At 41.6% G+C, this 27190-nt stretch overlaps 1 protein-coding gene across 1 annotated transcript in view; it reads left to right on the top strand.

Annotated features, from left to right (window-relative positions):
• SLC20A2 (solute carrier family 20 member 2) overlaps positions 1–27190 on the top strand; it is a 238562-nt gene that overhangs the window by 26694 nt on the left and 184678 nt on the right. The window contains 3 exon segments of the mRNA XM_029601333.1: positions 9413–9794; positions 9797–9940; positions 22162–22302. Of these exon segments, the coding sequence (XP_029457193.1) occupies positions 9653–9794; positions 9797–9940; positions 22162–22302 (427 nt within the window). The 5' untranslated portion in view covers positions 9413–9652.

Below are 27190 nucleotides of genomic sequence, written 5' to 3'. Positions count from 1 at the left end.
TGCAGGCCTGGGATGACACAGCATTCGCATAGAGGCAGTACTAAGGGGGCCATGGGTAGCCTCCCACCCGGTTTGGGAGGAGCTTTTGTACACCCATTGGTCCTGAGGCCATCTGTCTACACTAAGGAAAGAAATTATCAGGTACCTAATTTCTCCATTAAATTAGGTAGAGTGTGCCAAGAACCAGGGACTAAGCAGATGTAATGACAGCTTACAGCTGCATTAAGTAAAATCCCGACATACAGAAAAACAGTATTATTGCGATGAAGGTATAAAAAAAAAAAGGGGTGCATGAGAAAATATATGGGGGGGGGGGGGATTTGGAACATACAGATCATTTAAGTGTGTTCCAAACATAAGTTAAAAAAAAAAAGGGGGGTATTATTGAAAATATAAGAAAAATCAATGTGGCATAAAACAAAGGGATGGCATAGAGTCCAACAGATTAAAGATCCTGCATGAGACAAAATGCACAATTGAATCTTTATGGGTAGAAATCCCTTGTGTGTCAGAATAGTATAGTGATAAGTGTACTATCATCCACCTGGCCAAGATGGTGAGATACAGTGAAATACTAAGAAATTTAGGGAAGCTAACCAAATTTGGTAGTACAATAATGGGAGACTTCAATTACCCCAATATTGACTGGATGACTGGATAAATGTAATATCTGGACATGCTAGAAAAGTGGTTCTCAACCGATGTGTCGCCAAGAACACGCAGGTGTGTCACAACACTTCCCGGTTCCCCGGTCCTCCTCCGCCCGGGCTTAAAATGCTGTCAGCCCGGGAGCCGAACGAGGGTGAGCGGAGGACCCACAGAGTCCTGCAGGCGGCGGCAATTGAAAGAACTGAGCGCAGCTGTGAGGGCTGCGTGTGCCGGGTGTCATCAGTCCTGTGTCGGACTATAAAATCTCGCGAGAAGCGGCGCTTAGTCGCCGCCGGCACGTCGCCTAAGCCGCGCGTGCGGCTTAGACTGGCTTTGACCGTCTTTGGCCGCTTGGCTGCTGGTAGGATTTAGATTTGAATTGAATTGGATTTATGGGGCGAAAAAGGAAGGCTAAAGCCTATACATCATCACCGGTTACTCCTTACAATCGGGCCGATGGACACTCTTCTAAATAGACCTCAATCGACCAGTAGAGGACGTTGATAGAGACTCTTTGAAGTCTCTTTAAGTCCCGGTCAGGGACCCACACCCTCCCAACCCCCAGGAGCAGCAACCGTGGAAGGATCCATAGGAAATGAGACTGCCAACGTAGTAGAGCTGAAATCTCTCCCGAAGTGGAGGAACGGAAGCTCTACACTATTTGTCTTCTTTGCATCAGGAAGGTGAAGGTGGAAATCCATCTCCACTTCAAGCTAGCATTCAAGTTGCAGACTTGGATGCATCCAAAGTTACGTTAGGGGGATCTTTGGAGGATGTTGCTGAGACTTGATAAAAATGTTACGCAGATGAACTCCTCTCTTTCAATGATGGTTAATAATAATAAGGTATCAATTGTTGAACAAGGGAAAAAATTATTGGATATAGATGAGAGAGTAAAAAACTTGTCAATTAATGTTCAAAGTATACAGAGTGTGGAATCGGAGTTTCTGATAATCTAGTACTGCATAATGATATTGAAAATCTGGAAAATTTAATGCGGATTAAAAACTTAAGGTTTGTTAATTTCCCAGTTACAAGGCTATTATCTCCGTATGAGATGTTTGTTAAATATCTTAAAGAAAATCTATCTTATAAGAGGAATTTCCTCATTTTTATATCTAAGACTTATTATTTCCCATATAAGGCTGATAGGCCAGGGGGATTGGATGATATACAGTCCCCAGGAATATCAACTTTCTTGGAAGATTCCTTAGACATGGTAAATAAAAGGACAACTTTGTTTGTTTCTTTTGTTCAGGAAAGAGATAAGGAGTTAATATTTGAAAGATCCTTAAATTGAGACATATTATTTTGTGGTCAAAATTTTTACTTTTCCTGATGTTTCCAAGGCTACGCAAAGCCATAGGAAACAGTTTTTAATGTTGAAGAAAAAAACATTAGAGTTAGGGGCAACTTTTTATTTAAAGTTCCCCTGCCGATGTTTTGTAAATTATCAAGGAAATAAGTTTATTTTCTCGTTGCCTGAACATATGGAACAATTTTTAAAGGATAAAGAGTCTGAAAAAACGAATCAAGCTTCAGAAACTACAGTGGGTTAAATAGATAAGAAATTGTCCTCTTATCTCCATAGCTATATTTTCCTTAAATGTTTTATTGAAATATGGCTCCCTATTATATGTTAAATAGTGCAATAGTTGTATAATTATTATGGTGAAATTATTTGTTGATGTTTATGTATTGCACATTTATTTACTTTATGAAGGAAAACTATTAATCATGTAAGAGTGATTGAAAATTCAATAAAGATTAAATTATAAAAAAAAAAAAAAATGCTGTCAGCCCGGTCAGAACGAGGCAGGACAGCTGGAGTCAGGGGCACCAGCATGGTCTCTTTTCCTCCCCCCCCCCCCCCCCTTGCAGCCCGGAAGAGGAAGCGGTGAGCAGCAGGTGCATGCATGGGAAGAAGAGACCATGCTAGTGTGTCGGCGTCGGCCTGAAGAAGAGAATGAGCAGCGCGGCTCAGAAAAAGGAGGAAGAATGTCAACCCCTGCGGCCGATGGGACTCCTCCGCAAGGGCTGAAAATGAAGGTTAGGGTTGGGAGGAGGCTGCTGCTGCCGCTAGTTCCGGGGGGAGGGAGAGAGACTGAATGAGCAAGCATGTGTGTATGCGTGTGATTGAGAGCCTGTATATGTGAAAGAGTATGTCTGAGAGCCTGCCTGTGAGAGAGCATGAATGTAAGTTTATAATTGGGAACCTATATGTGTAAGTTTGTGATGAAACCTGTGTGTGTATGATGGAGATCCTTTGTGTGTGAGAGAGCATGTGTGTCTGAGATTGAGAGCTGGTTTAGGTGAGGGAGCATGTGAGTATGTGATTGAAAGCCTGTGTGTAAATGAGAGAGAGCATGGTTGTAATCATGTGAATGAGTCTGTGTGTGAGAGAAAAAAACAGTATATATGTGTGTGATTGAAAGCCTGTGTGTAAGTTTGAGATTGCAAACCTGTTTGGGTGAAAGAGTATGTGTATGATTGAGATCCTTTGTGTGTGTGTGTGAGAGGTACCTGAATCGGCATGGTGCATTTCACTTGGTCCAAGGGAGGAGGCCCTCTTCATGGATGATTTACCTTTCTTCAGCAGTCCCGGCAAAGAATGTGTGGAGGCTGTTGGGGCGTAAGAGCCTGTTCGACACTCCATCTTTTCAGCACGGTGGGCCCGAGGGGACATCCGACCAGTCTCTACATGAGGCTTGGTCGAAGTCCAGGCCTAAACAAATATAGCAATAGTTATGTCCATCAGTGGTGGACATCACTTTGCCACACTGGCAGTATTTAAATCCAGATGGCTTCAGAGCCATCTCTGAAAAAAGTTTTGAAAATAGCCAAAAAAATTTCCTGAGAGGAAAACCCTGCGTGCGAATGGCTCACGGAAAAAAGAAACTGAGGAGAAGAGGGGAAACGCGCGGGAAGATCCATGCGCAGCAGAGTCAAAGCTCTGATTCACTGAAGAAACTCCGCCTACTTAGGTTGCGAGCGCTTCCAGACAGCATGGCTATTGACGGGAAAACATTTGCTACAATCAACATTCCTGAAAAGTTTAACAACCTCCAGAGAACCTTTTTTCTGTTCACTCAATTTACCTTCCTCCTGCCCTGAAGATGAAGTTGGGAGTGGACAGAAAGTCAAAATGTTTGAGCCCTTAAAGATAAATGTGGATTGATAAAAGATGAAATTCTTTGAAAAGGTTTTTGTAGCTGGCTGAGCATAGTCAGCAACTGCTGTTGTATCACAACTGGCAGAGAGGGCATTAAGTTAAATTCATAGAAGCCTTGATGACAAGACTACTGACAAATTTAACCATATGCTAATTCAACCTCTTCTTTCTTTGTTACTGTGTGCCCATTTATGTGTACATATCTGTGTAACAGCATGACAAACTACTGATGCGAAGGACACTTTTAGCATACATAAGCTCAACTACTCGACAAGTATTTTTTCTCAGGAACATATAAAGAGTGCAACTATTTTTCAATTCAAAATGAGTGACATTTCACAGTTAAGATTGTAATGTGTTTTTTTTTTTTTATGGCACATTTTTATTTGTATAGAGTCTTTAAATATTGTATAAAATCAAACAATATGAATGGCTTTCAATAAATTGCAAATGGTCAAAGGTGTGAAACATTATACAAATTCGCCACAGGATTTTGAAAAATCTGCCATAGTATACCAGGGGCTCTGATTATAACAAACATGTTGTGTGTGAAAATTTACATGAATGGGTATATTACAGTATTTTTAAACTAGAATATCATGGAAAACATTCCTTAGTTTAAACAAGGTGCTAGAAAATGTCTCTCAAACTAGTTACATGAGTCTTAGTGTTGTAGTGGACAGACTAAATTTGTTCAAATCCATCTTCTAAAGGAAAGTAAATGTTTGCCACACATAATAGGATTAGTGAAGATAATTTAAAAGGGAGTAGAAGAAATTAACCACTTCTGACATCCAGAAGATCTCCAGTGTCAGGTTGAGCAACAGAGGATATGAAGACATGGCTGATTACTGAACATTTCATGTCACATGGGTTGCTGCCCTTGCCCAGTGTTATTTATGGCACTTTGGATGCCTTTCATGGAAATAGCCCAGCTGTTAATGAACTTTAACCAGTCCAAACTGGTGAGTGATTTCTAAACTGACACCTCTTGTCCTCTCCCTCTATTGCAAGGTAACATACTAGAGCTGGTCAGGAAGGACAGAATTCCTTCCCCCCCACCCCCTCCCCTGACCAACAGTATCCAGGCAAGCATATAAAAGGGTTCAGTGTTTCTGTAGACACAATGCAACAAAAACCCAAAAAACAATTCTCCAAATCTGGAATGCAGGAAAAATGTAAATATGACTTCAATGTTGGGTTAGTATTTTCAGAACTCTGCCTCCTAAAAACCCTATTGCTTTGAAAGGGAAGTATTTTAGCTATTTAGCATGTTGACAAGTGCTTCATGCCATCATTGTCACAAAGCAACACTAGCAGAGATTCAGAAAATTGTGTGCTCCTTTATCAGATGCTTCAATGGCAATTCCAAACTATGCCCCCCCCCCCCCCCCCCCCCCCAATATCCCAGACAGGGAAAATGACATATCCTCAACTTCTCCTGCTCTACACTTGGCCTTGTTACTTATCCTATTTCCCCCATCTTCTCCTCCTGTTTCTCTGTCCTCTTGCATCGGTTCACAATGGAACTTAACATTGGAATATCACCATGCACCCTCATCTAAGCAGGTTGCCATGATATGTGGAGAGAATTGCTTCTCATGGCACACACTTATTTGTGCAATTCTGGTGCACCAACCAAATTTTGCTTATGCAGGCATAGTATGTCATGGATAGATATAATTGTTATATATACCTGGGGCTGCATACCACACCTGCAGTTGTATGTCACTATGACAGTCAGCAGGTCCAGAAGATTGCCTGGCTGCAATAGGAGGAAGGAGGCGCATTTGCCAAGATCAAGGATACATATACACACATTCCAATGCACCAGCCTTGTTGGCAATACTTCTGCTTCCAGATAAGTTCCAACTGTTACTAATACAAGATACTTGACTCTTGTGTGCCCAACAGTGGCTGTGGCTCATCTTTAAAGGGGAAAAAATATATATACCCCCTATAGGCATGACTGGCTCAGCTTCTCCAAACCAGAAGCTCTACAGTCAGATCTGAGGATGACCATTCAATGTGTAAAGACTCTAGAATTCCTAATTATAGAAAGTCTGTACTCAAACCATCTCTAGTCTTACAATTTATAGGGGCCAGAGCTCAGACTGCATCACTTTTTTTTTTTGGTTTAGTTTTTTTGTTATAGAGCAATTGGCTGTGACAGTATGCTGAGTAGTGGTGATTGCCACATGGTAGTGGCTACTTATGTTTCACACACTCAACTACAAATGCACCATCTTCAATGGGGAGTAAATCAATGGTCATGATTCCTGCAACCCCCTGTCCACCTGGATCTGTGGTGGATATAGCTTAGTGGATCATGCCTAAATGTCTTAACCCAAGGGGCCCCTTCCAACAGTCACTACCAAATAATTCTCTACTGCCAAAAGAACACTTAGACGAGAACCTAGAAGGCTAACCTATAAATCACGTAGGTATTGCCCTCCTCTGTCCCGGACTTGTCCAACCAGATCCCCTCAAAGAAGTCAGGCTAGTCAGCACAGACTCCCAAAAACCCAACCAGCTCCTCAGACTGGGTACTTGTGATTTGGTCTGACCAAAATATTAATCTGTTTTACCTACATTTCTTCCCCAAGAATGCATGAGAGAGAGAGAGGCCTCCCCATACTCTGTACTGCAAAATAATATTGGCATATTACAAATGGTGTACTAAAAGCTGATTAGCTCAATGAGGTTTTCTCATGTGGCCCTAACTGCCTTGGTATAGAGGTTACCAAATGAACTTTATCCATTTGTGTAGCAGAATGTGTCCATCTCTGCTATGATCTGGCAGGAATTCAGCTTAGACTCGGTCAAAGCTCAAAGTATGAGCCATAGCTTCCTCTCTTGCTTGTCTCAGGATAGTACCCTTAGATATCTGCAAAACTACAGTGTGATCATTGTCCATATATTCATGTCCCATTACTTTCTTGATACTGTTTCAAAGCGTGACATTAGTTTTGGACAAGCAGTCTTGAGAAACCTGTTCACTATTCATTTGTGATGGTGGAGTCAAATTGCTTTCTCAGAAAATTCTTCACTGCAACTTCCTACTTATCGACAGAAAAAGCATGTTTGCTTACTATAATGGTGTTTTCCTAGCTAGCAGGATGAATTAGCCATGGAATACCTGCCCACCTCCCTAGAGTTGACTACATAGCTAACTTTAGCTTGGTTATTGACTGAGGAGTCTGAGAAGGCAACATCTGTGCAGTGACTCCCACACATGGTTGGAGCTGAAAAATCTATAGCTTGGAGAGATGTCAGTTTGGTGCCACTGAATGCCACACGTGTAATGGCTATTTCATCCTGCTATCTATGAAAACTTATGGTAAGCAAACATGCTGTCCTCTAGGCCATATATGGCTTGGATTTTTCAGGACTTATATATATCTATTCGTTATCCTTAAAATACCAGTTTATGGTCTTCAAGGACCAGAAATGAATACAACCAGTTTATTGGATCCAAGGCAGCCCTGTTTTACTAGATTAGATTTGACAAGACATTTCTTTGACTAGATGACCAGAATGCTAAATTTTATCAAGGTCTCAGACACTTTTCTGCACAAATAGCATATGAATAAACTATGGGCCCTAAATAGAATGGGTTAGAAACTGGTTGGTTGAGTGGGAAGTGACAAGAATAATGGTAAATAAAGGGAAATTACCAGTGCTGTGCCTTAAGGATTGGTCCTTGGTCTGCTCAGGTTCTGTTCAATATTTCTGTAAACAATATTGCAAAGTAGTAGCTATCAGGAAACATTTGCCTCTACTGCTAATACCAAAATTGGCAATATATACCCTGTCAGATGTGGAAAACTTGACAGCTTGTGAAGCTTGAAGAATGGTCTAGTTTTGCAGCTAAAATTTTAATACAAAAAACACATGAATTGCAAAAACATAAGGAGGCAATGTGGTATATGGGGAATAGGATCAGGGAGTGATCACATCTGGTCTTATGACGACAATTGAGTAAATGTTGAAACATGTCAGAAGAATGCCTGAGTGCATAGGAAGAGCCAATAACCAACAGGAAAATGGAGGTAATATGCCTATTTGAGACCTAATTTGGAAGTATGTGTAAAATTCTGGAGCACACATTCAAAAGTAGATAAACTAAATAATCATCCCAGAGGCAGCTACTAAAATAGACAAGTAATCAAAAGCATATATGGGAACAGATGTTAGATCTAACATGTTCTGGAGAGAAGGGGGAGAGATCAATTTTATTACTTCCAATGGATAAATATAACACAGGCTCAGAAACAAGGAATTAATCCTTGAAAAGGATAGATGGCATAATCTAAAAATATTTCTTTACAGAAAGGATGGATGCATGTAACAGCTTCCTTGCAAATGTGGTGGAGATGGTGGTAGTATACTACAAGACAGCATGGATCAAACTAAGGATATCTAAGGGAAAGAAATGTATTATAAAGTTGAGCAGGAGATGTAATTAGGTTAGTTTTCTTTCCCTCCTGCTGTCATACTTGGGTTTTTTTTTTTTCTCTATGAAGGACAAGAGCTGGAGGGGAGGAACTGTGATTGCAGATCCCTGAATCACTTGGTCTTGTGCTGCCCCCGTACTGCTGGCTCCTAGCTTTGTTACTGTAGGGTAAAATGGGAAGTGTGAGTTGGCAGGGGATTGGTGATAAGTTCACACAGAACTGGGGAGAGATGAACACTAGTCCTCAAGTGCTGCATGCAGGGAAGGCTTTCAGGATTTCCTTGATTTGCATATATTTCAACTCAAGATCAAAAGTTACTTGCATAATTTGCCTTCATCCAGGCTTGCTTGGCTCTCAAGGACTGAAGTCTTATTCCTGACTAGCTTATAGGGTTTTAATTTTCCAGTTCTGCCATATGGATATATATTGCTAAGTTATGAATGGATATTCAATAAATATTAGCGTATACTATAGTTGAGAATGTATATATGTCAAACTAGTTGGAATAGTCTGAGGTGACTCCTGCAGTCATCTTTAGTCTCCTAAGATGAGTATTTGGTACTGGAAGGCATTGCATGCTTGAAGCTTTCTCATTTTTGAAATACCCTATTAGGTATGTCACATGCCCATCTTTCTTTTCTTTTGGGGCTTAGTACAAGTTTGGTGATAGAAAGGAGTGTGTGTATGTGTTTGGATATGTAGCCAAGAAAATACCACCAGATGTCTGGCAAGAAATCAGCTTTCTAACTTGTTTTCTTACTTCCAATCTGCAATCTTTATTAAATTGATTCGAATTGAAGGGAAATGTAGAAGACAACTTAGAATTGGCGAATCTTGGATATATTTGGGTCATTTTGTTCAGACCTGAAAGCTAGTTTAAAAAATAGTTCAATAAAAAGGTATCTTAGTTTAAAAAGAACATTCCCCAAGATTTATTTAACTGGTTTAGTTGAGATTCTTAAGAACTGTACTATACTATTTTTTTTTCTGTCTCAAATAAGTCATTTCTTTTGCATCTGTTGTATTGCTGTGCATATAAGCAATGTCATATACCAAGGTTAGATCCTATTAGTTAACTTATTTCAAGAGATTTAAATCATGTACCTGTTCTGAATAAATTTCTTTTCTGTTGCAGGAAGGGAACATCGCAGCCTTTCCAGATCGGGAACAAAATATGGAATGTTCTTTACTGACAGAACCCAACCAAAAGAACTATATTGATATTACTTTACAAAGCCTCAGTTAGCAGTTGGTTTACACCAGCACTTTCCAGAGAATACAGTTTACACATTTTGTGGATTTTTTTTATCTTCAATTTATATTTAAGCACATTTTTTTTTTTTAAAGGAGTAAGCACAGCAAGGAGAAAATCAAAATGGTTTTGGAGCAATATCTGTGGATGGTCATTATTGGCTTTATCATAGCTTTTGTTTTGGCATTTTCTGTTGGTGCAAATGATGTTGCCAATTCATTTGGCACAGCTGTGGGCTCTGGTGTAGTAACTTTGCGCCAGGCCTGCATTTGGCTTCAATTTTTGAAACAACTGGCTCAGTATTATTGGGAGCAAAAGTTGGCGAAACTATTCGGAAGGGTATTATTGATGTCAATCTGTATAATAATACAGTGGACTTATTGATGGCTGGTGAGGTTAGTGCAATGGTTGGTAAGTACCTCTTACCTTTTTACATCTTAGCACCCATCATGCTTTTGTATACTCTTTTGATTTACAAGGTGTTTTCCTTAAGAGTGGTGTATGTTTTAGGGGGTTAAAATTAAAATAACTTGCTATTTTAGTAAACATTTTGTTGGATATGTTGCATCTTTATTCCACAGAGCCTCAGCAAAACAAGCGCTACTGTTGTAATAGTTGAAAGCAAAATGGACATTTTAGTCTTCAAAAGAAGAAAATAAGGTAGTGCAGTCAACACAAACTAAATGATTTCAAAGGAATGGTACAGGTAGGGCTTGGCCTAGGTGACCAACTCCTCCTTGAGCCACAAACGGGTCAGGTTTTCAGGATATCTACAATGAATATGCATTAAAGACTTACATGCACTGTCACTATTGTAAGCAAATCTTATGTAGTTGTGGCTTTTGACTGCAGTTGGCCACCCCTGGCCTAGGACATAGTGAAATGAGTTATGATTAAAAGGGACAGTATAATATGAGGCCTGTTCAAGTAGAGCAGGGATAGCCAACTTTGGTCCTCAAGTGCCACAAACAGGTCTGTTTTTCAGGATATTTGTAATAAACGAGACACCCTCCATTGTATGCAGAATCTCTCATGCATATTCATTGCATATATCCTGAAAACCCAACCTGTTTTTGGCTCTTGGACTAGTTGGCTATGCCTGAATATATTCCAAAAGAAGCAGAATTGTTTTGTGCTGGTATCTGCCAGAGAGCTAATGAAGAGCCAGACATAAAGGGAACAGTGTGTAAAGTAAGATACACAAGAAGTCAAGTAGCAGAATTTATACTACCTGAAGGGAGTATAAGTTTGGGGTTGTCAAGTTGATGACTTTCCAATATTTAGCCAAAGGTGGAGATTATCAGCTGTAGTGTATATGCTATAATTGCTACAGAAATTAACATCTTACTTGCTGTCAAAGTACTTTAAACCTCAAGTGATCTTACTTGAGATCAGCCAAGTAGTGGATTGGAGTTTAAACTAATCTCCAGATCCACAGTTATGTGATATTGCCATTTCATGATGCTGCTAGAATATTTTATATTCCAAACACTGGACAAAACTCCTCCAAAGCAATAAGTGTATACTTGGTTTAGAAAGATTTATCTCTGAAGTGGGGGTTCTCGGGGGAAGGAGTTTAAATAGAGCATACTGGCAATTTGCAAATCTTTTTTTCTAACTGCTAGAGATTTGAAGAGCAGCAGCATCTCTAGCATGCACCTCCCCCCTTCCTCCTCCCAAATCCATGCAACATCAGAATGTCCCTTTCCCAGCGATAGCAGGCTGAATTAGCCATGCTGTCTGGGAGCGTTGCGACCGGATCAGTGGGCGGAGTTTTCTCCAAGAGTATAGAGTTCTGAACTCTGTGCGGCTGCGCGGTGAGGTTCCTGCGTGATTGCCCCCCCCCCCCCCCCCCGTGAGCAGGACTGCACGTGGGGTTTTTTCTCCTCACTTGTCTCCAATTTTTTCTGTTTTTCTCCCATTCCTTTGGCAGCAATGGCTCCAAAGCCATCTGGTTTCAAGTACTGCCAATGCGGGAAAATTATGTCCATAATTGGACATAATTATTTGTTTGGGCCTGGAGCATGACCCAGCCTCATGCCGAGACTGTGGTCGATTGTCGCCCTGGGCTTTGAAGACAGTGCGCCGAAAAATCGCGCGCCTCCGATCACCACATTCTTCGCAGTGCCCGGCGAAGAAACTCAAAACTCCAGCAAGAAGATCCACATCGCTGGCGGGCACTTCGGCCAGGTTGGTACCACCACCAGGGCCACGAAAGGAGGTAGAGGCCTCGACTCCTTCATTAGAAAAGTCCACTTATGTGCTGTTCGAGTCACAGGGCTCTGTATCCGCTCATTCCTGCTCCTCGATGCAGAAGCACTCTGAGCATGGGAAGCCAAGATGGAGCAAACATTCAGTGCATGGCGCAGCCCATGACGCATCGGCGCATGGTGCTTTGGAATACGACACATCGACGCAGGGTGCGTGGGACTGTGCATCTGGAAGAGCTGCATCTCTATCTGGGTCATCTCACCATGATATTCGCAAAAGAAAACATGCTAGACATCACCAGCATGGTGATGCAAAGTGTACAAAACATCATGACCCACCTACAGCTCCACCATCTGCCTCTCCCCAGGATCCACTACAACACTAACACCATTCCAAACAAAAGGCAAAGAGAACATCTCCAAAGGCCTGAATCTCCACGGATGGATTCTGATGTAGAAGTAGTTCACCTCTCTACTAATGTTTCTTCAGAGGCTGATAGTTCTCATTTGGATTTGTCTTCTCATAGATCTCATTCAATCCACCGTCCGGAACCACGCCGCCCTTCTCAGGACTTGTCTCTGGGAACACTGCCCCCACCTTCAGCGCCATTTCCAACGCCTTCACAACATACCCTAGCATCAAAGGCGATATCACAAATTTCTCTAGCTTTGAATACATTCTTCCAAGATCTGGAAGCCGTTCATCCCCAGATTCCAGGTCCATCTTCTCCAACCTCTCCTCGACGTCTGCCGACGGTCCCATCACCAAATCAATGAGAAAAATCAATTCCAGTTCCGGATTGACCAGATTCTCCACATTCACAATGGTCTACGTCGGCCCCTTCCTCATCTACAGGATTTCCGTCAGATCCCCCCCAAGGGCCTTCCTGAACCTTATTCTCCTCTTGAGGATTTATCCTACGCTAAATTCATAGAAAAAGTAGGATCTCGCCTAAACATTGAAACACGAAAGGTTCCTGACCCTTGTGCTGAGGTTCTAGGGATTCTAAAGATATATTTGAAATGCCACCAGAGCCAACAGCTCTACCACCACATGCTGTACTAGACACAGTTCTACATAAAATGTGGGGGGGGAAACCCTTTACCACCTCAGCGGCCTCAAGGAAGACTGACTTTAAAATACCGAATGAGAAATTCCACTCAATTACCCCACAACTCTGAAGTAGTAGAATCTGCATTATTACGTGTCAAAAGATCAAAACTTCATGTGCATTCACCACCGGGAAAAGACCATAAATCCCTGGATGATTTTGGCCTTAAGGTGTATCATTCCTCCATGCTGGCCACAAAGATACAACACCATTGATTTTACGTAATCAATACCTCTTTGAATGTCTACAGAGATTACGTCCAACGTGTGTGTCTTCAGATAACTCCTTACCGCAACCATTTACAGACATGGAGGAAGGTCTTTGACATTTACTCCGTTCTGTTTGAGTCATTTGAATCATCGGCTAGATCCTCAGTGACAGCAATGGCAGCACCGTGCATGGTTAAGGGCTAGTTCCATATGGGACGATGTCCATGACAAGTTGGTTGATATACCTTGTCTGGGAGACAATCTTTTTGTAACAAATTTTGTGACAAGTTACCCTTCTGAAGGAACAGAATACTGCAGTTCAATCTTTGACATCAGACCCTCATCCTTCTTCTAAAAGATTTTACCCTTCATTCAGAAGAAGATCTTATGCAAGGGCACCTTTCAGGCCGTACAATACTTATAGATCACAGTATTACCCCAATCAGCATTACCAACTACAAACTCAACCGTGACCTCCAAAACCAACTCCCGCAGCACCTCCAAAACAAACTCAATCTTTTTGAGTTACCCAGAGCCACCCCCACCACACAACATAGGCCGCCTTCAACACTTTTACGCCAGCTGGGAGGTGATTACTTCAGATCATTGGGTACTAAACATCATAAAAGAAGGTTACAGATTAAATTTTCTAACTTTTCCCACACTTCCTCAAGTTTCCCCTCAGAAACACATCACAACACTCCAAAGACCTACAGGAACAGTTAGTCACTCTACAGTTGCAGAACTCAATTCGAGTAATCCCAATCTCCTTAAAATATCGAGGGTTTTACTCCCCATATTTTCTCATTCCAAAAAAATCGGGAGATCTTCGACAAATCTTAGATTTGCGGAACCTCAAACACATTCAAAAAGAAAAATTCAAGATAACTTCTCTCAGGAGTATTCTACCTCTTCTGCAACCCAACGACTGGCTATGCTCCATAGACCTGAAGGATGCTTATTCCCATATACCCATGCACCCTTTCTCCTGGCATTATCTTTGTTTCCAAGTTCAGAACAATCATTATCAATTCAAAGTTCTACCCTTTCTGCCTTTCCTCAGCCCCTAGGGTATTCACGAAATGCTTGGTGGTGGTGGTGGCTCATCTCAGACAGCTCTCGATACAGATTTTTCCCTATCGACAACTGGCTGTTGGTAGCCTCGGATCCAACTACCTTAGACTCACGCATTCCAAACAATTGTCTTCAGACGCTAGGATTCATAATCAATTACGAAAAATCCCATCTACAACCAACACAGGTTCTAAGTTCACTTTGGCAGTCATCAATACTGTGCATCAGAGGGCCTACCTACCACAGGACAGGATACAAACTGTCTTCTCTGAATCAGCATCTATTCAATCAATTGCATGCATCGGCATGACAAAATCTTCAACTGCTGGGTCATATGGCAGCAGCCATCCATGTAGTCCCATATACAAGACTTCATATGCGTCATCTACAATGAGGACTCAAGAACCAATGGTCACAGTTCTGGCAACCACTCTCGACCTAGAGTACGCCTTACCAGATAAATGTGTACAGATATTCAATGGTGGATAAACACCATCCACCTGAATTCGGGAGCACCTTTTCAGCGGCCTCCTCAAGTCACTCACCACAGATGCATCCCGGAAGGGCTGGGGAGCCCATTTAAAAAAACTTAAAAACTCAGGGCCATTGGTCTCTTCGGGAGTCCAACTTTCAAATCAATCTCCTCGAACTTCAAGCCATTTGGAAGGCACTTCAAACCTTCTCTACCCAACTTCGAGGAAAACATATCATGGTATACACAGATAATCAGGTAGCCATGTTCTACGTAAACAAAGGAGGGTCAGGTTCCTGGATTCTGTCGGGAAGCGCTTCACATACTGACTTGGGCAGTATCCAACCAAGTCTTGATACAAGCCACTTACCTTCCCGGTCTAGACAATGTAATAGCGGACCGCCTCAGCAGAATTTTCCATCCACACGAATGGACCTTGAACCAGGAGGTGGTGTCCAACATATTCCAACAGTGGGGTTTACCAACCATGGACCTGTTTGCCACAGAGAGCCACTGGCAAACACACAGGCATTTTGCTCCATCTACCCAAGCAAACTTCGTTGCGCTCCGGATGCTTTCCTCATGGACGGGGTCCTACTCTATGCTTACCCTCCCATTCCACTAATATCAAAAACGATACAAAAATGCATCGGAGATGCAGCGGACATGATACTTATAGCCCCATCCTGACCAAGGCAGCCATGGTATGTGTATCTCAAACGACTAGCCATTCGCCCACCAATTCTACTGGAAAACCATCCCCAACTTCTAACTCAGGAGGGGGGGGGGGGGATCCCTCCATCTGACAGCATGGAGATTGAACGGCACGTACTAAATTACCTAGGACTTTCATCTCAACTTGAAGACGTTTTCATTGAATCCAGAAAACCGTCCACCAGGCGTAACTATGCTGGAAAATGGCGTAGTTACTCAGAATGCTGCAGACCAAAGAATCTAGACCCTTTCTCTACAATGATAATACATCTTCTGGAGTACCTCCATACACTTTTTTTTTTTTTCTCAGCGGGGTCTAGCATACGACTCCGTTCATTCGAGTGCATGTTAGTGCAATTGCAGCTTTCCATCACACTCACAACGGACTACCCATTTCCAACCACCCTTTAATCTCCAGATTCATGCGTGTCTGTCATTCTGCATCTGAGACCACCGGTTACAAAGCCGCCGGTACCATGGAATCTCAATATCGTACTGGAACAGTTACCTCCCTTTGAACCTCTAGACTCCTGTCATGTCAAATACCTTAAGAGGAAAACTGTGGTTTTCTTGGTGGCGGTAACATCAGCACGGAGAGTAAGTGAACTACAGCCTTAGTTCACTACTCCCCCGTACTTAGAATTTTTTCATAAGGTCACCCTTTGACCTCATCCTGCCTTCCTCCCTAAGGTGGTATCTGCGTTTCATATCAACCATCCATTACTCTCCCACTCTTCAAACCAAAACCTCATGAGAATGACAGAGAAGCTTCTCCACACCTTAGACTGTAAAAGAGCATTGGCTTATTACAAACGGAGAACACATTCTGAATCCAGGCCATCTCAGCTGTTCCTCCTCCTTCAACCCAAATTCTCCCAACCAACCTGTCTCCAGGAGAACTTTGGCTAGTTGGTTGCCCCAATGCATTACGTTTTGCTACAATAAGCGCAATCTGCCATTGAATACGAGACCAAAAGCATACCAGATACGAGCAACTGCAACGTCAGTTGCACATTACAGAAATGTTCCGCTGATGGACATTTGCAAAGCAGCAACTTGGTCTTCATACTTTCACAGCGCACTACTGTTTACAACAGAGCTCTTCTGATGCAGCTATGGGTTCGGCAATCTGTCAACCATGGCACAAAAATAAGACTGTCTACCGTTCAGAATCCAAGGGTGGTGTCCTGACCTACACAACAAAACAAAACACCTTGACACCACCCGGGAGCTTGGGACTCCCAGACAGCATGGCTAATTCAGCCTGCTATCACTGGGAAAAAGCAAGTTTGTTTACCGTAAACGGTGTTTCTGTAGATAGCAGGATGAATTAGCCATGCGTTCCCTCCCTCTTCCCTAGACAGTCTTCACATACACAGACTCTACCTTTTTACTTTTTTCTATGTACTTCTCGCTTTGTTACAAGAGACTGAGGTAAATCTGGCAATCGCGTGGGAACCTCACCGCGCAAAGTTCAAAACTCTGTACTCTTGGAGAAAACTTCGCCTACTGATTCGGTCGCGACGCTACCAGACATCTCCATCACAATTATATCTTTTTTTCAGATGTGGTGACCAGAATTGTACACAGTATTCAAGGTGCGGTCTCACCATGGAGCGATAGAGGCATTATGACATTTTCCGTTTTATTCACCATTCCCTTTCTAATAATTCCCAACATTGTTTGCTTTTTTGACTGCCGCAGCACACTGAACCGATTTCAATGTGTTATCCACTATGACGCCTAGATCTTTCTTGGGTTGTAGCACCTAATATGGAACCCAATATTGTGTAATTATAGCATGGGTTATTTTTCCCTATATGCATCACCTTGCACTTATCCACATTAAATTTCATCTGCCATTTGGATGCCCAATTTTCCAGTCTCACAAGGTCTTCCTGCAATTTATCACAATCTGCTTGTGATTTAACTACTCTGAACAATTTTGTGTCATCTGCAAATTTGATCACCTCACTCGTCGTAATTCTTTCCAGATCATTTATAAATATTGAAAAGTAAGGGTCCCAATACAGATCCCTGAGGCACTCACTGTCCATTCCCTTCCACTGAGAAAATTGTCCATTTAATCCTACTCTGTTTCCTGTCTTTTAGCCAATTTGCAATCCACAAAGACATTGCCACCTATCCCATGACTTTTTACTTTTCCTAGAAGCCTCTCAGGAGGAACTTTGTCAAATGCCTTCTGAAATCCAAGTATACTATATCTACGGTTCACCTTTATCCACATGTTTATTAACTCCTTCAAAAAAGTGAAGCAGATTTGTGAGGCAAGACTTGCCCTGGGTAAAGCCATGCTGACTTAGAACATAAAACCATTAAACCATGTCTTTCTATATGTTCTGTGATTTTGATGTTTAGAACACTTTCCACTATTTTTCCTGGCACTGGAGTCAGCCTAACTGGTCTGTAGTTTCCCGGATTGCCCCTGGAGCCCTTTTTTAAATATTGGGGTTACATTTGCTATCTCCAGTCTTCAGGTACAATGGATGATTTTAATGATAGGTTACAAATTTTTACTAATAGTTCTGAAACTTCATTTTTTAGTTCCTTCAGAACTCTGGGGTGTATACCATCCGGTCCAGGTTATTTACTACTCTTCAGTTTGTCAATCAGGCCTACCACATCTAGGTTCACCGTGATTTGATTCAGTCCATCTGAATCATTACCCATGAAAACCTTCTCCATTACGGGTACCTCCCCAACATACTCTTCAGTAAACACCCGAAGCAAAGAAATTATTTAATCTTTCTGCGATGGCCTTATCTTCTCTAAGTGCCCATTTAACCCCTCGATCATCTGACAGTCCAACTGACTCCCTCACAGGCTTTCTGCTTTGGATATATTTAAAAAAGTTTTCACTGTGAGTTTTTGCCTCTACAGCCAACTTCTCTTCAAATTCTCTCTTAGCCTGTTTTATCAACGTCTTACATTTAACTTGCCAAAGTTTATGCTTTATCCTATTTTCTTCTGTTGGATCCTTCTTCCAATTTTTGAATGAAGATCTTTTGGCTAAAATAGCTTCTTTCACCTCCCCTTTTAACCATGCTGGTAATTGTTTTGCCTTCTTTCCACCTTTCTTAATGTGTGGAGTACATCTGGACTGTGCTTCTAGAATGGTATTTTTTAACAATGACCACGCCTCTTGGACATTTTTTACTTTTGTTGCCTCTCCTTTCAGTTTTTTTCTAACAATTTTTCTCATTTTATCAGTTTCCCTTTTGAAAGTTTAGCACGAGAGCCTTGGATTTGCACACTGTTCCTCTTCCAGTCATTAAATCAAATTTGATCATATTATGATCACTATTGCCAAGCGGCCCCACCACCATTTCCTCTCTCACCAAGTCCTGTGCTCCACTGAGAATTAGATCTAAAATTGCTCCCTCTCTTGTTGGTTCCTGAACCTATTGCTCCATAAAGCTATCATTTATTCCATCCAGGAACGTTCTCTGTATCGTGTCCCGATGATACATTTACCCAGTCTATATTGGGGTAATTGAAGTCTCCCATTATTACTGTACTACCAATTTAGTTAGCTTCCCTAATTTCTCTTAGCATTTCACTGTCAGTCTCACCATCTTGACCAGGTGGACGGTAGTATACCCCTATCACTATAGTCTTCCCCGACACACAAGGGATTTCTACCCATAAAGATTCAATTTTGTATTTAGTCTCATGCAGGATATTTATCCTGTTGGACTCCATGCCATCCCGGACATAAAGCGCCACACCTCCTCCCGGGTGCTCCTCTCTGTCATTGTGATATAATTTGTACCCCGGTATAGCACTGTCCCATTGGTTATCCTCTTTCCACCATGTCTCTGAGATGCCAATTAAGTCTGTCGTCATTCACTGCTATACATTCTAATTCTCCCATCTTACTTCTTAGACTTCTGGCATTAGCATACAAACATTTCAAAGTTTGTTTTTGGTTTGTATTTTCATTCTGCTCTTTAATTGATAGGGATAAGTTAGAATTTTTTAGCTCAGGTGAGTTTTTAGTTACAGGCACTTGGACTATTTTTCTAATTATTGGAACCTCACTGTCTGGATGCCCTAATTCTAATGCATCATTAGTATCCTTTGAAGATACCTCTCTCCGAACCATGCGCTGCTGAGCGACTGTTGGCTTTCCCCTTTGTTCTAGTTTAAAAGCTGCTCTATCTCCTTTTTAAAAGTTAGTGCCAGCAGTCTGGTTCCACCCCTGGTTAAGGTGGAGCCCATCCCTTCGGAAGAGACTCCCCCCCCCCCCTCCCCCTTCCCCAAAAGGTTCCCCAGTTCCTAACAAAACTGAAACCCTCTTCCTTGCACCATCGTCTCATCCACGCATTGAGACTCCGGAGCTCTGCCTGCCTCTGGTGACCTGCGCGTGGAACCGGGAGCATTTCAAAGAATGCTACCTTGGAGGTTCTGGATTTAAGCTTTCTACCTAAGAGCATAAATTTGGCTTCCAGAACCTCCCTCCCACATTTTCCTATGTCGTTGGTGCCCACATGTACCACGACAGCCGGCTTCTTCCCAGCACTGTCTAAAATCCTATCTAGGTGATGCGTGAGGTCCACCACCTTCGCACCAGGTAGGCATGTTACCAGGCGATCCTCACGCCCACCAGCCACCCACCTATCTACATTCCTAATAATCGAATCACCAACTATGACGGCCGACCTAACCCTTCCCTCCTGGGCAGTAGGCCTTGGGGAGATATCCTCAGTGCGAAAGGACAATGCATCACCTGGAGAGCAGGTCCTTGCTACAGGATCCTTTCCTGCTGCACCTGGTTGGTGCTCTCCCCATCATGAGACCTTCCTCCTCCAAGGCAGCACAAGGGCTGCCAGTCTGAAGTTGGGACTTGGCTACTATGTCCCTGAAGGTCTCATCTATATACCTCTCTGTCTGCCTCAGCTCCTCCAGGTCTGCCACTCTAGCCTCCAGAGATTGGACTCATTCTCTGAGAGCCAGGAGCTCTTTGCATTGCATGCACATGTACAACTTCTCACCGGTGGGTAAAAAATCATACATGTGACACTCGATGCAAAAGACTGGGAAGCCCCCCTCTTGCTGCTGGACTGCTGCCTTCATCTCAGTTTTGATCAGTTCCTAGTTAAGTTTTGGGTTGCTATGGGAGTAGGAATGTGTCTAACATCCTTTAAATGTATTAGTGAATTCACTATGTGTCTGGTAGTGGCCTACCGGGGTCTGATCGAATTCTCAAAGTTTTTGTTGATGTTTTGGGTTTGTTTTTGTTTTTTGTGAAAGTGGCACCTACCTATAAATTAAGGGATGAGCTAAGGGTGGGTGGGTTGGGAAATAGTCTAACTTCAGTTAGTCAGCCAGAGTGACTCACTGCTCTCTTAACAAATGTTGGTCCCTATTCAAACCCAATCACACTACCTCAACACCTTTCCAAGGTGAGTAACTGAGCTGAACTATTCAACTTTTTTATTTAGGTATACACTGCTCCTAGCTTATTTCTAGCTTCTGGCTACTTTTTGGGTTTTTTGTTTTGGTTTTTTTTTCAATACAAACACTCAGTTCTTTAAAAGTCTGCAGAACACTCAGTTCTGCAGACTTTTAAAAATAATCACACTACCTACTGCTTACTAGCTACCTTATTTACTGACTATTTAAAAATACAAACAGTCTAACTTGTTTATTCACTGCCTTTCTGACTATTAAAGGCACAAATACACTAAATAATATTCCCAAATAGTTAACTTTGCCCCAATACTTTAAAAAAAAAAAAAGACAATGTCCCAAGCAAAAACTTACTGATTCCTTTCAGCCACCAGCAAGGTGATCCTCTCCTCTCAGTGTTCCTTCCTATTGCAGATGAGGGTTTTTGTTTTTCAAGTCATTTGGTGATCACTAGGAAAGGAGGGTAAGACTTGTTGATTTAATGGCCAATAGATAAAGTAGGTGGCTCGGAATATGGGTCACTGAAGAAAGAGGGTAGGCTTCAAAAAAGGAGACCCTGAGGTTTGAACTTCAGTAGGCAGAGGGGTGGAGGATGGAGATGAGTGGGAATGAGATTACAAATTCTTGCTATCATTAATCTGTGTATATGTGAGACTGGTAACATGTGGTTCATAAGCATGAGTTTTAAAATTTTAAGGCAGCTCAGTTTCTGGAGGTTATAATTATTTTTTGGAGATGACATCCTTCACTTTCAGACACAACACAGTGTGAGATCAGTCTCATGTTTGTATAGTAGCAGTCGCTTTATTAATTGTAATGTGTGCCGTAAAATGAAAATCTAAGATATCTTTCCCTTGTTTAACTAGTATTTAGTTCTGCTAATTCTAGTGTGCTGTCATGCATGTGATAATTGTCTGTCTGGTATATGTGATAAAAAGGTTGAACAATTGTTACAGCACACCTTTCTGCTGGCTAGCTTAAATATTACAGATCATGGTAATGCCAGTGTCTTACTTCTGGGTCACTTTCATTGAGGATGTATGCAAAGCTACTACTTGTTCATCTTTTAATATCCTAATACTATCCAGACAGCATGTACTGAGAAGACTAACTTTGAACAGGCTGTGCAAAACAGCTTGTCTGTCGGCCTACTCTCCACCTTGTGAAATCAGTTTGACTTTAACTGCTTCCTCTGTGCAATTAATTTGGGACTCCCCTTGCTTAATGGCCAATTCATCCTGATGTCTACAGTGAAACCTGTTTACAGGTAAGCAAACTGGCTTTCTTTCTGTAAATGACTGGTACATTTTAATGCTTACAAGATTATGGAAATGTGAAGTGTTCAATTTCTTTCTAGTGTTTGCTTGAGTAAATTATGTATCTGAAATGTTTGTACCTTACCTTGCAGGTTCTGCTGTTTGGCAGCTGATTGCATCTTTCTTGAAGCTTCCAATATCTGGAACTCATTGCATTGTGGGTTCCACAATTGGTTTCTCACTTGTTGCGATTGGTACACAGGGTGTTCAGTGGATGCAGCTGGTCAAGATTGGTAATTGACATTTCCTTTTATGCTTGAGGGTATGTGGAAAAAACATTTAGACTGGAAAAGCTTTTTACAAAAATGCTTTTTCCTCTGTTTTTCTTGGTCCTTCCAAACCTTTGCATGGAAAAGTAGTTTTATCCTTTTACAATAGTGTGAGTTTATATACTGGTTGTCAAATTCAAACAAGTATTGATGTATTTAAAGAGCTTTTTTGCCCAGATAACACTTTTCAAATAACTACTTGTCTGCAGTAGATAGTTATCAAACTTTTTTTTTTTTTTATTTTCAGCAGGCTTTAAGTGAAGCTTTTGATAGTGGTCTATGCATTGTTTCTGGTCATCCTGCTTGCCTCAATTGCATGTGGGTGATGTCTTAGTCAGCATCAACACATATAGGATTTCTATGCAGTTGTCACATTGCAGACTTCCCATAGTCTAACTTTGTCTGTACTAATGTTCAAATGTTTTCAGTACAACTTAGAACCCAGATATTTCCCTTCATGGCTTCTGCCAAATTTACAGTATTTTAGAGCCATGCTGGCACCAGTGGCTCATGTGAAACATGCCTCCATTGAGATTTGTAAGGCTGCGCAATATGGAATACAATCCCCAAATTGTACATCCATTACTGTTTTTGGACCCATTCCCTGCATCCCAATAGGTTTGGTTAGTTTAGTTTTTGTTCAGAACTTGTTTAAAAGACTAAATCAAACGCCATTCTTCCCCCCCCCCCCCCCCCCCAAGTCTCTGTCAAAATTGAGTTCAACATTGCACCTTTTCACAATGTTAGATGCTAAACCCAACTTCAAAAGGTGCCCTTGCTGTGCTGCTTTGGACAGTCACTACTGATGTTGTGTTTACTTATCTTTGACTTAAACTTTCTATTCTTGCCCATCTAAATCAAACATTTAACTCAATATTGACTGGGTAAATGCAACATCAGGGCATGCTAGACGTTTATTCCATCCAGGAACTTTGATTGCTTCATGGAGCAATTGGTTCAGGAACCAATGAGGGAGCTATTTTAGATTTAATTCTTACTGGAATGCAGGATTTGGTGTGAGATTTAACAGTGGCAGGCCCACTTGAAAATAGTGATCATAACATGATCAAATTTGAACTAACTGGAAGGGGGACAAGTAAATCTACAGCTCTAACACTAAATTTTCAAAAGGTAAAATTTGATAAAATGAGGAAAATAGTTAGAAAAAAGTGAAAGGTACAGCTGCAAAGGTTAAGTGTTCAGGCATGGACATTGTTTAAAAATATCTTAGATGCGCAGTCCAGATGGAATGAGAATGTTGGAGATACCAGTGCCAGAGAAGGTTTTCAAGGGTGAGGAGTAAGACTAACTGAACCAAATCGCTGTGAAACCTGGAAGATGTAGTAGGCCAGACTGACAAACTAAAGAGTAGCAAATCACCTGGACCAGATGGTATGCATCCCAGGGTTTTGAAGGAACTAAAAAATGAAATTTCAGATCTATTAGTTAAAATTTGTAAACTAATCATTAAAATTATCCATTGACCACCCTCCAGTTTTCAGGTACAATGTAACCCCAATATTTAAAAAGGGCTCCAGGAGTGATCCGGGAAACTATAGACCAGTGAGCCTGACTAGTGCTGGGAAAAATAGTGGAAACTATTCTAAAGATTAAAATCACAGAGCATGTAGAAAGACATGGCGTAGTGGAACAGTCAACATTGAGTTACCCAAGGGGAGAAGTCTTGCCTCACAAATCTGCTTAGTTTGTTTGAAGGGGTTAATAAACCATGTGGATAAAGGTGAACTGGTAGATGTAGTGTTTGGATTTTCAGAAGGCATTTAACAAAGCCCCTAATGAGAGGCTTCTAAGGACACTTAAAAAGTCATGGTATAGGAGGTGATGTCCTTTTGTGGATTACAAACTAGTTAAGACAGGAAACCAGTAGGATTAAATGGTCAGTTTTCTCAGTGGAAAAGGGTACTCAGTGGAGTAACTCAAGGATCTGTATTTGGAACAGTGCTTTTCAATATATTTATAAATGATCTGGAAAGGAATATGAGAAGTTATCAAATTTGCACTTACAAAATTATTCAGAGTAGTTAAATCACAAGCAGATTGTGAAATTACAAGAGGACCTAGTAAGACTGTAAGATTGGGCTTCCAAATGGCAGATGAAATGTAATGTGGAGAAGTGCAAGGTGTTGCATATAGGGAAAAATAACCCGTGCAGAATTTACACGTTAGGTTCTATATTAGGAGCTACCACCCAGGAAAAAGATCTAGGCATCATAGTGGATAATACATTGAAATTATCAGCTCAGTGTGCTGCAGCAGTCAAAAGCAAACAATCAGGCCGATACAGTACAGTGCGCTCCGACGGAGCACACTGTTAACCTGCCCTTGGACGCGCGTTTTCCCTTACCCCTTATTCAGTAAGGGGCGGAAAACGCACGTCCAACCCGCGGCACCTAATAGGGCCCTCAACATGCAAATGCATGTTGAGGGCCCTATTAGGTGTGCCCGCACGATACAGAAAGTAAACTGTGCAGCCAAGCCGCACATTTTATTTTCAGAAATTAGCGCCTACCCAAAGGTAGGCGCTAGTTTCTGCTGGCACCGGGAAAGTGCACAGAAAAGCAGTAAAAACTGCTTTTCTGTGCACCCTCCGACTTAATATCATGGCGATTTATTAAGTCTGAGGTCCCGAAGAGTGAAAAAAAAACTAAAATGGGCCGGTGGCTGTCGAGCCGAAAACCGGACGCTCAATTTTGCTGGTTTCCGAGCCCGTGGCTGTCAGCGGGCTCGAGAACAGACGCCGGAAAAATTGAGCATCAGCTGTCAAACCCGCTGATAGCAGCCGCGCCTTTTGCCCGTTTCTACCAAACCACCTAATTTAAATACAGAATCGCACGCCAGGAGAGCGGGCGTTCGTCCGCTCTCCCGCGGACTTTACTGAATCGGCCCGAATGTTAGGAATTATTAGGAAGGGAAAGGTGAATAAAACAGAAAATGTCCTAGAAGTATTATCATTCCATGGTGAGAATGCACCTTGAGTACTGTGTACGGTTCTGGTCACCACATCTCCAAAAATATACAGTTGCACTGTAGAAGGTACAGAGAAGGGTGACCAAAATGATAAAGGGGATATAACAACTCCCCTATGAGGAGAGGCTACGGCTGCTCAGCTTGGAGAAGAGATGGCTGAAGGGGGGGGGGGGGGGGGAGATATGATAGAGGTCTTTAAAATCATGAGGTCTAGAACAAAGATGTGCAATTGTTTATCATGAATTAGGCAATTTCAATGACTTGCTATTTTCAAAATATAGACTGCAAAAAGCATGTAATAGAATCTGGGTACAATTCAGAAGTAGAAAAAAAAATTACTAAAAAGTCATGATCCAAAGAACACTGAAATACAAGAGAATCAAGGAGCATAATATACAACAAAGCAACAAAAAAAAAAAGGAAAATGAAAAGGGGAGGTACAATTATTTAATCAACCACAACTACTTGGGTAGTGTAGCCAAGAGGCATATAAGAATCTAATAAAGCTTCAGTTGAGACTGCTCAAAGAAAACAATGAACATTATTGAAATTCAGAACATATTTACAGGGATATCTAATGATAACTTGAGCACCCAGCTGCCGAGCCTGACACACAGCTAAAAATTTGCTGTTGAGTTGCTCTGGATATATCTGGGTAAATCCAAATCTTTTGACTATATGAAATCTCTATTTTTATTTTGGTCTTTTCTATACCGATCTTCTTGCATTGGATGCAAATCAAACCGGTTTACAGATAAACAATTCAACTTGCCTAAGAACATTACATGGAACAAAGAACATAGAACAATTAAGGGTGCTTGTGAGCATTACATAAATGAGGAATAATTAAATATTTAAACAATTATAAACCTTTGGTAACAAATTCTAATACAAAATGTGAGTAAAAGAGACAATGTTAAAATGAAATCAGGTGGATGATTGTCTCGATTTGAGAAGGAATACTGGGAAGGGAGAATGAGGGTGGACACGGGGAATGGAAGAAAGGGTGGAGGGGCGAGTAGAAAAGAAGGTGTAGGCTAGGGGAGGATATAAGGGTGAGTTAATAGCATATAGAGCTAATCAAAGTTGTCGCCGGTAGTACATAGTGTGGCCATCAGGGAAACGCAAGGCTGAATAGCCATGTTTTCAGTTCTTTCTTGAAAGAAATCTGGCAGGGGTCTTGTCTGAGTTCTGGTGGGAGTGTGTTCCAATGGGTAGGACCTGCAGTGGATAGTGCCCTATTACTTAACGAGGTTTTGGCTTGGGGGACGAAAAGGGTGCCTTGGTAAGCTTTTCTGATCGGTCTCGTGGATTTGTTGGTGTGTAGCTGAAATGTGAGATCCATTGGGGCTGAGATGTAGAAGGATTTATGCATGATGGTCAGGACTTTGTATAGAATTCTGTATTTGATTGGTAGCCAATGGAGGTTGTAGAGGATAGGTGTGATGTGGTCTTTCTGAGAGTTGGTCAAAATCCTGGCCGCAGAGTTCTGTAACATCTGTAGAGGCTTAATGGTGGTAGCTGGTAGACCGAGCAGCAGAGTTACAATAATCAATTTTGGTAAGGATGATAGATTGTAGAACCAGGCGGAAATCTTGAGTGCAGGAGCGGTTTTAGCTTTTTCAGAACTTGTAATTTAAAGAAGCAATCCTTTGTCGTGTTTACGAATCTTTTCAGGTTGAACTGATTGTCGAGGAGCACTCCTAGGTCTCTTATGAAGGCTGAGTTTTTGAGGTTGTTCAGTATAGTTGATGTGAGGTTGGAGGGAGAGTTGAAGACTATTTGTGGTTGACCAGTTATGGGTGAGGCTGTTTCTCTAGACAAGGGGTTGTCATTGTTCTTGCGGAGATATTAATTTAATACT

The sequence above is a fragment of the Rhinatrema bivittatum genome, chromosome 1, assembly GCF_901001135.1.
Source record: "Rhinatrema bivittatum chromosome 1, aRhiBiv1.1, whole genome shotgun sequence".
In the NCBI taxonomy this organism is placed as follows: domain Eukaryota; kingdom Metazoa; phylum Chordata; class Amphibia; order Gymnophiona; family Rhinatrematidae; genus Rhinatrema; species Rhinatrema bivittatum.
This window is presented reverse-complemented; position numbering and strand designations above follow the sequence as displayed.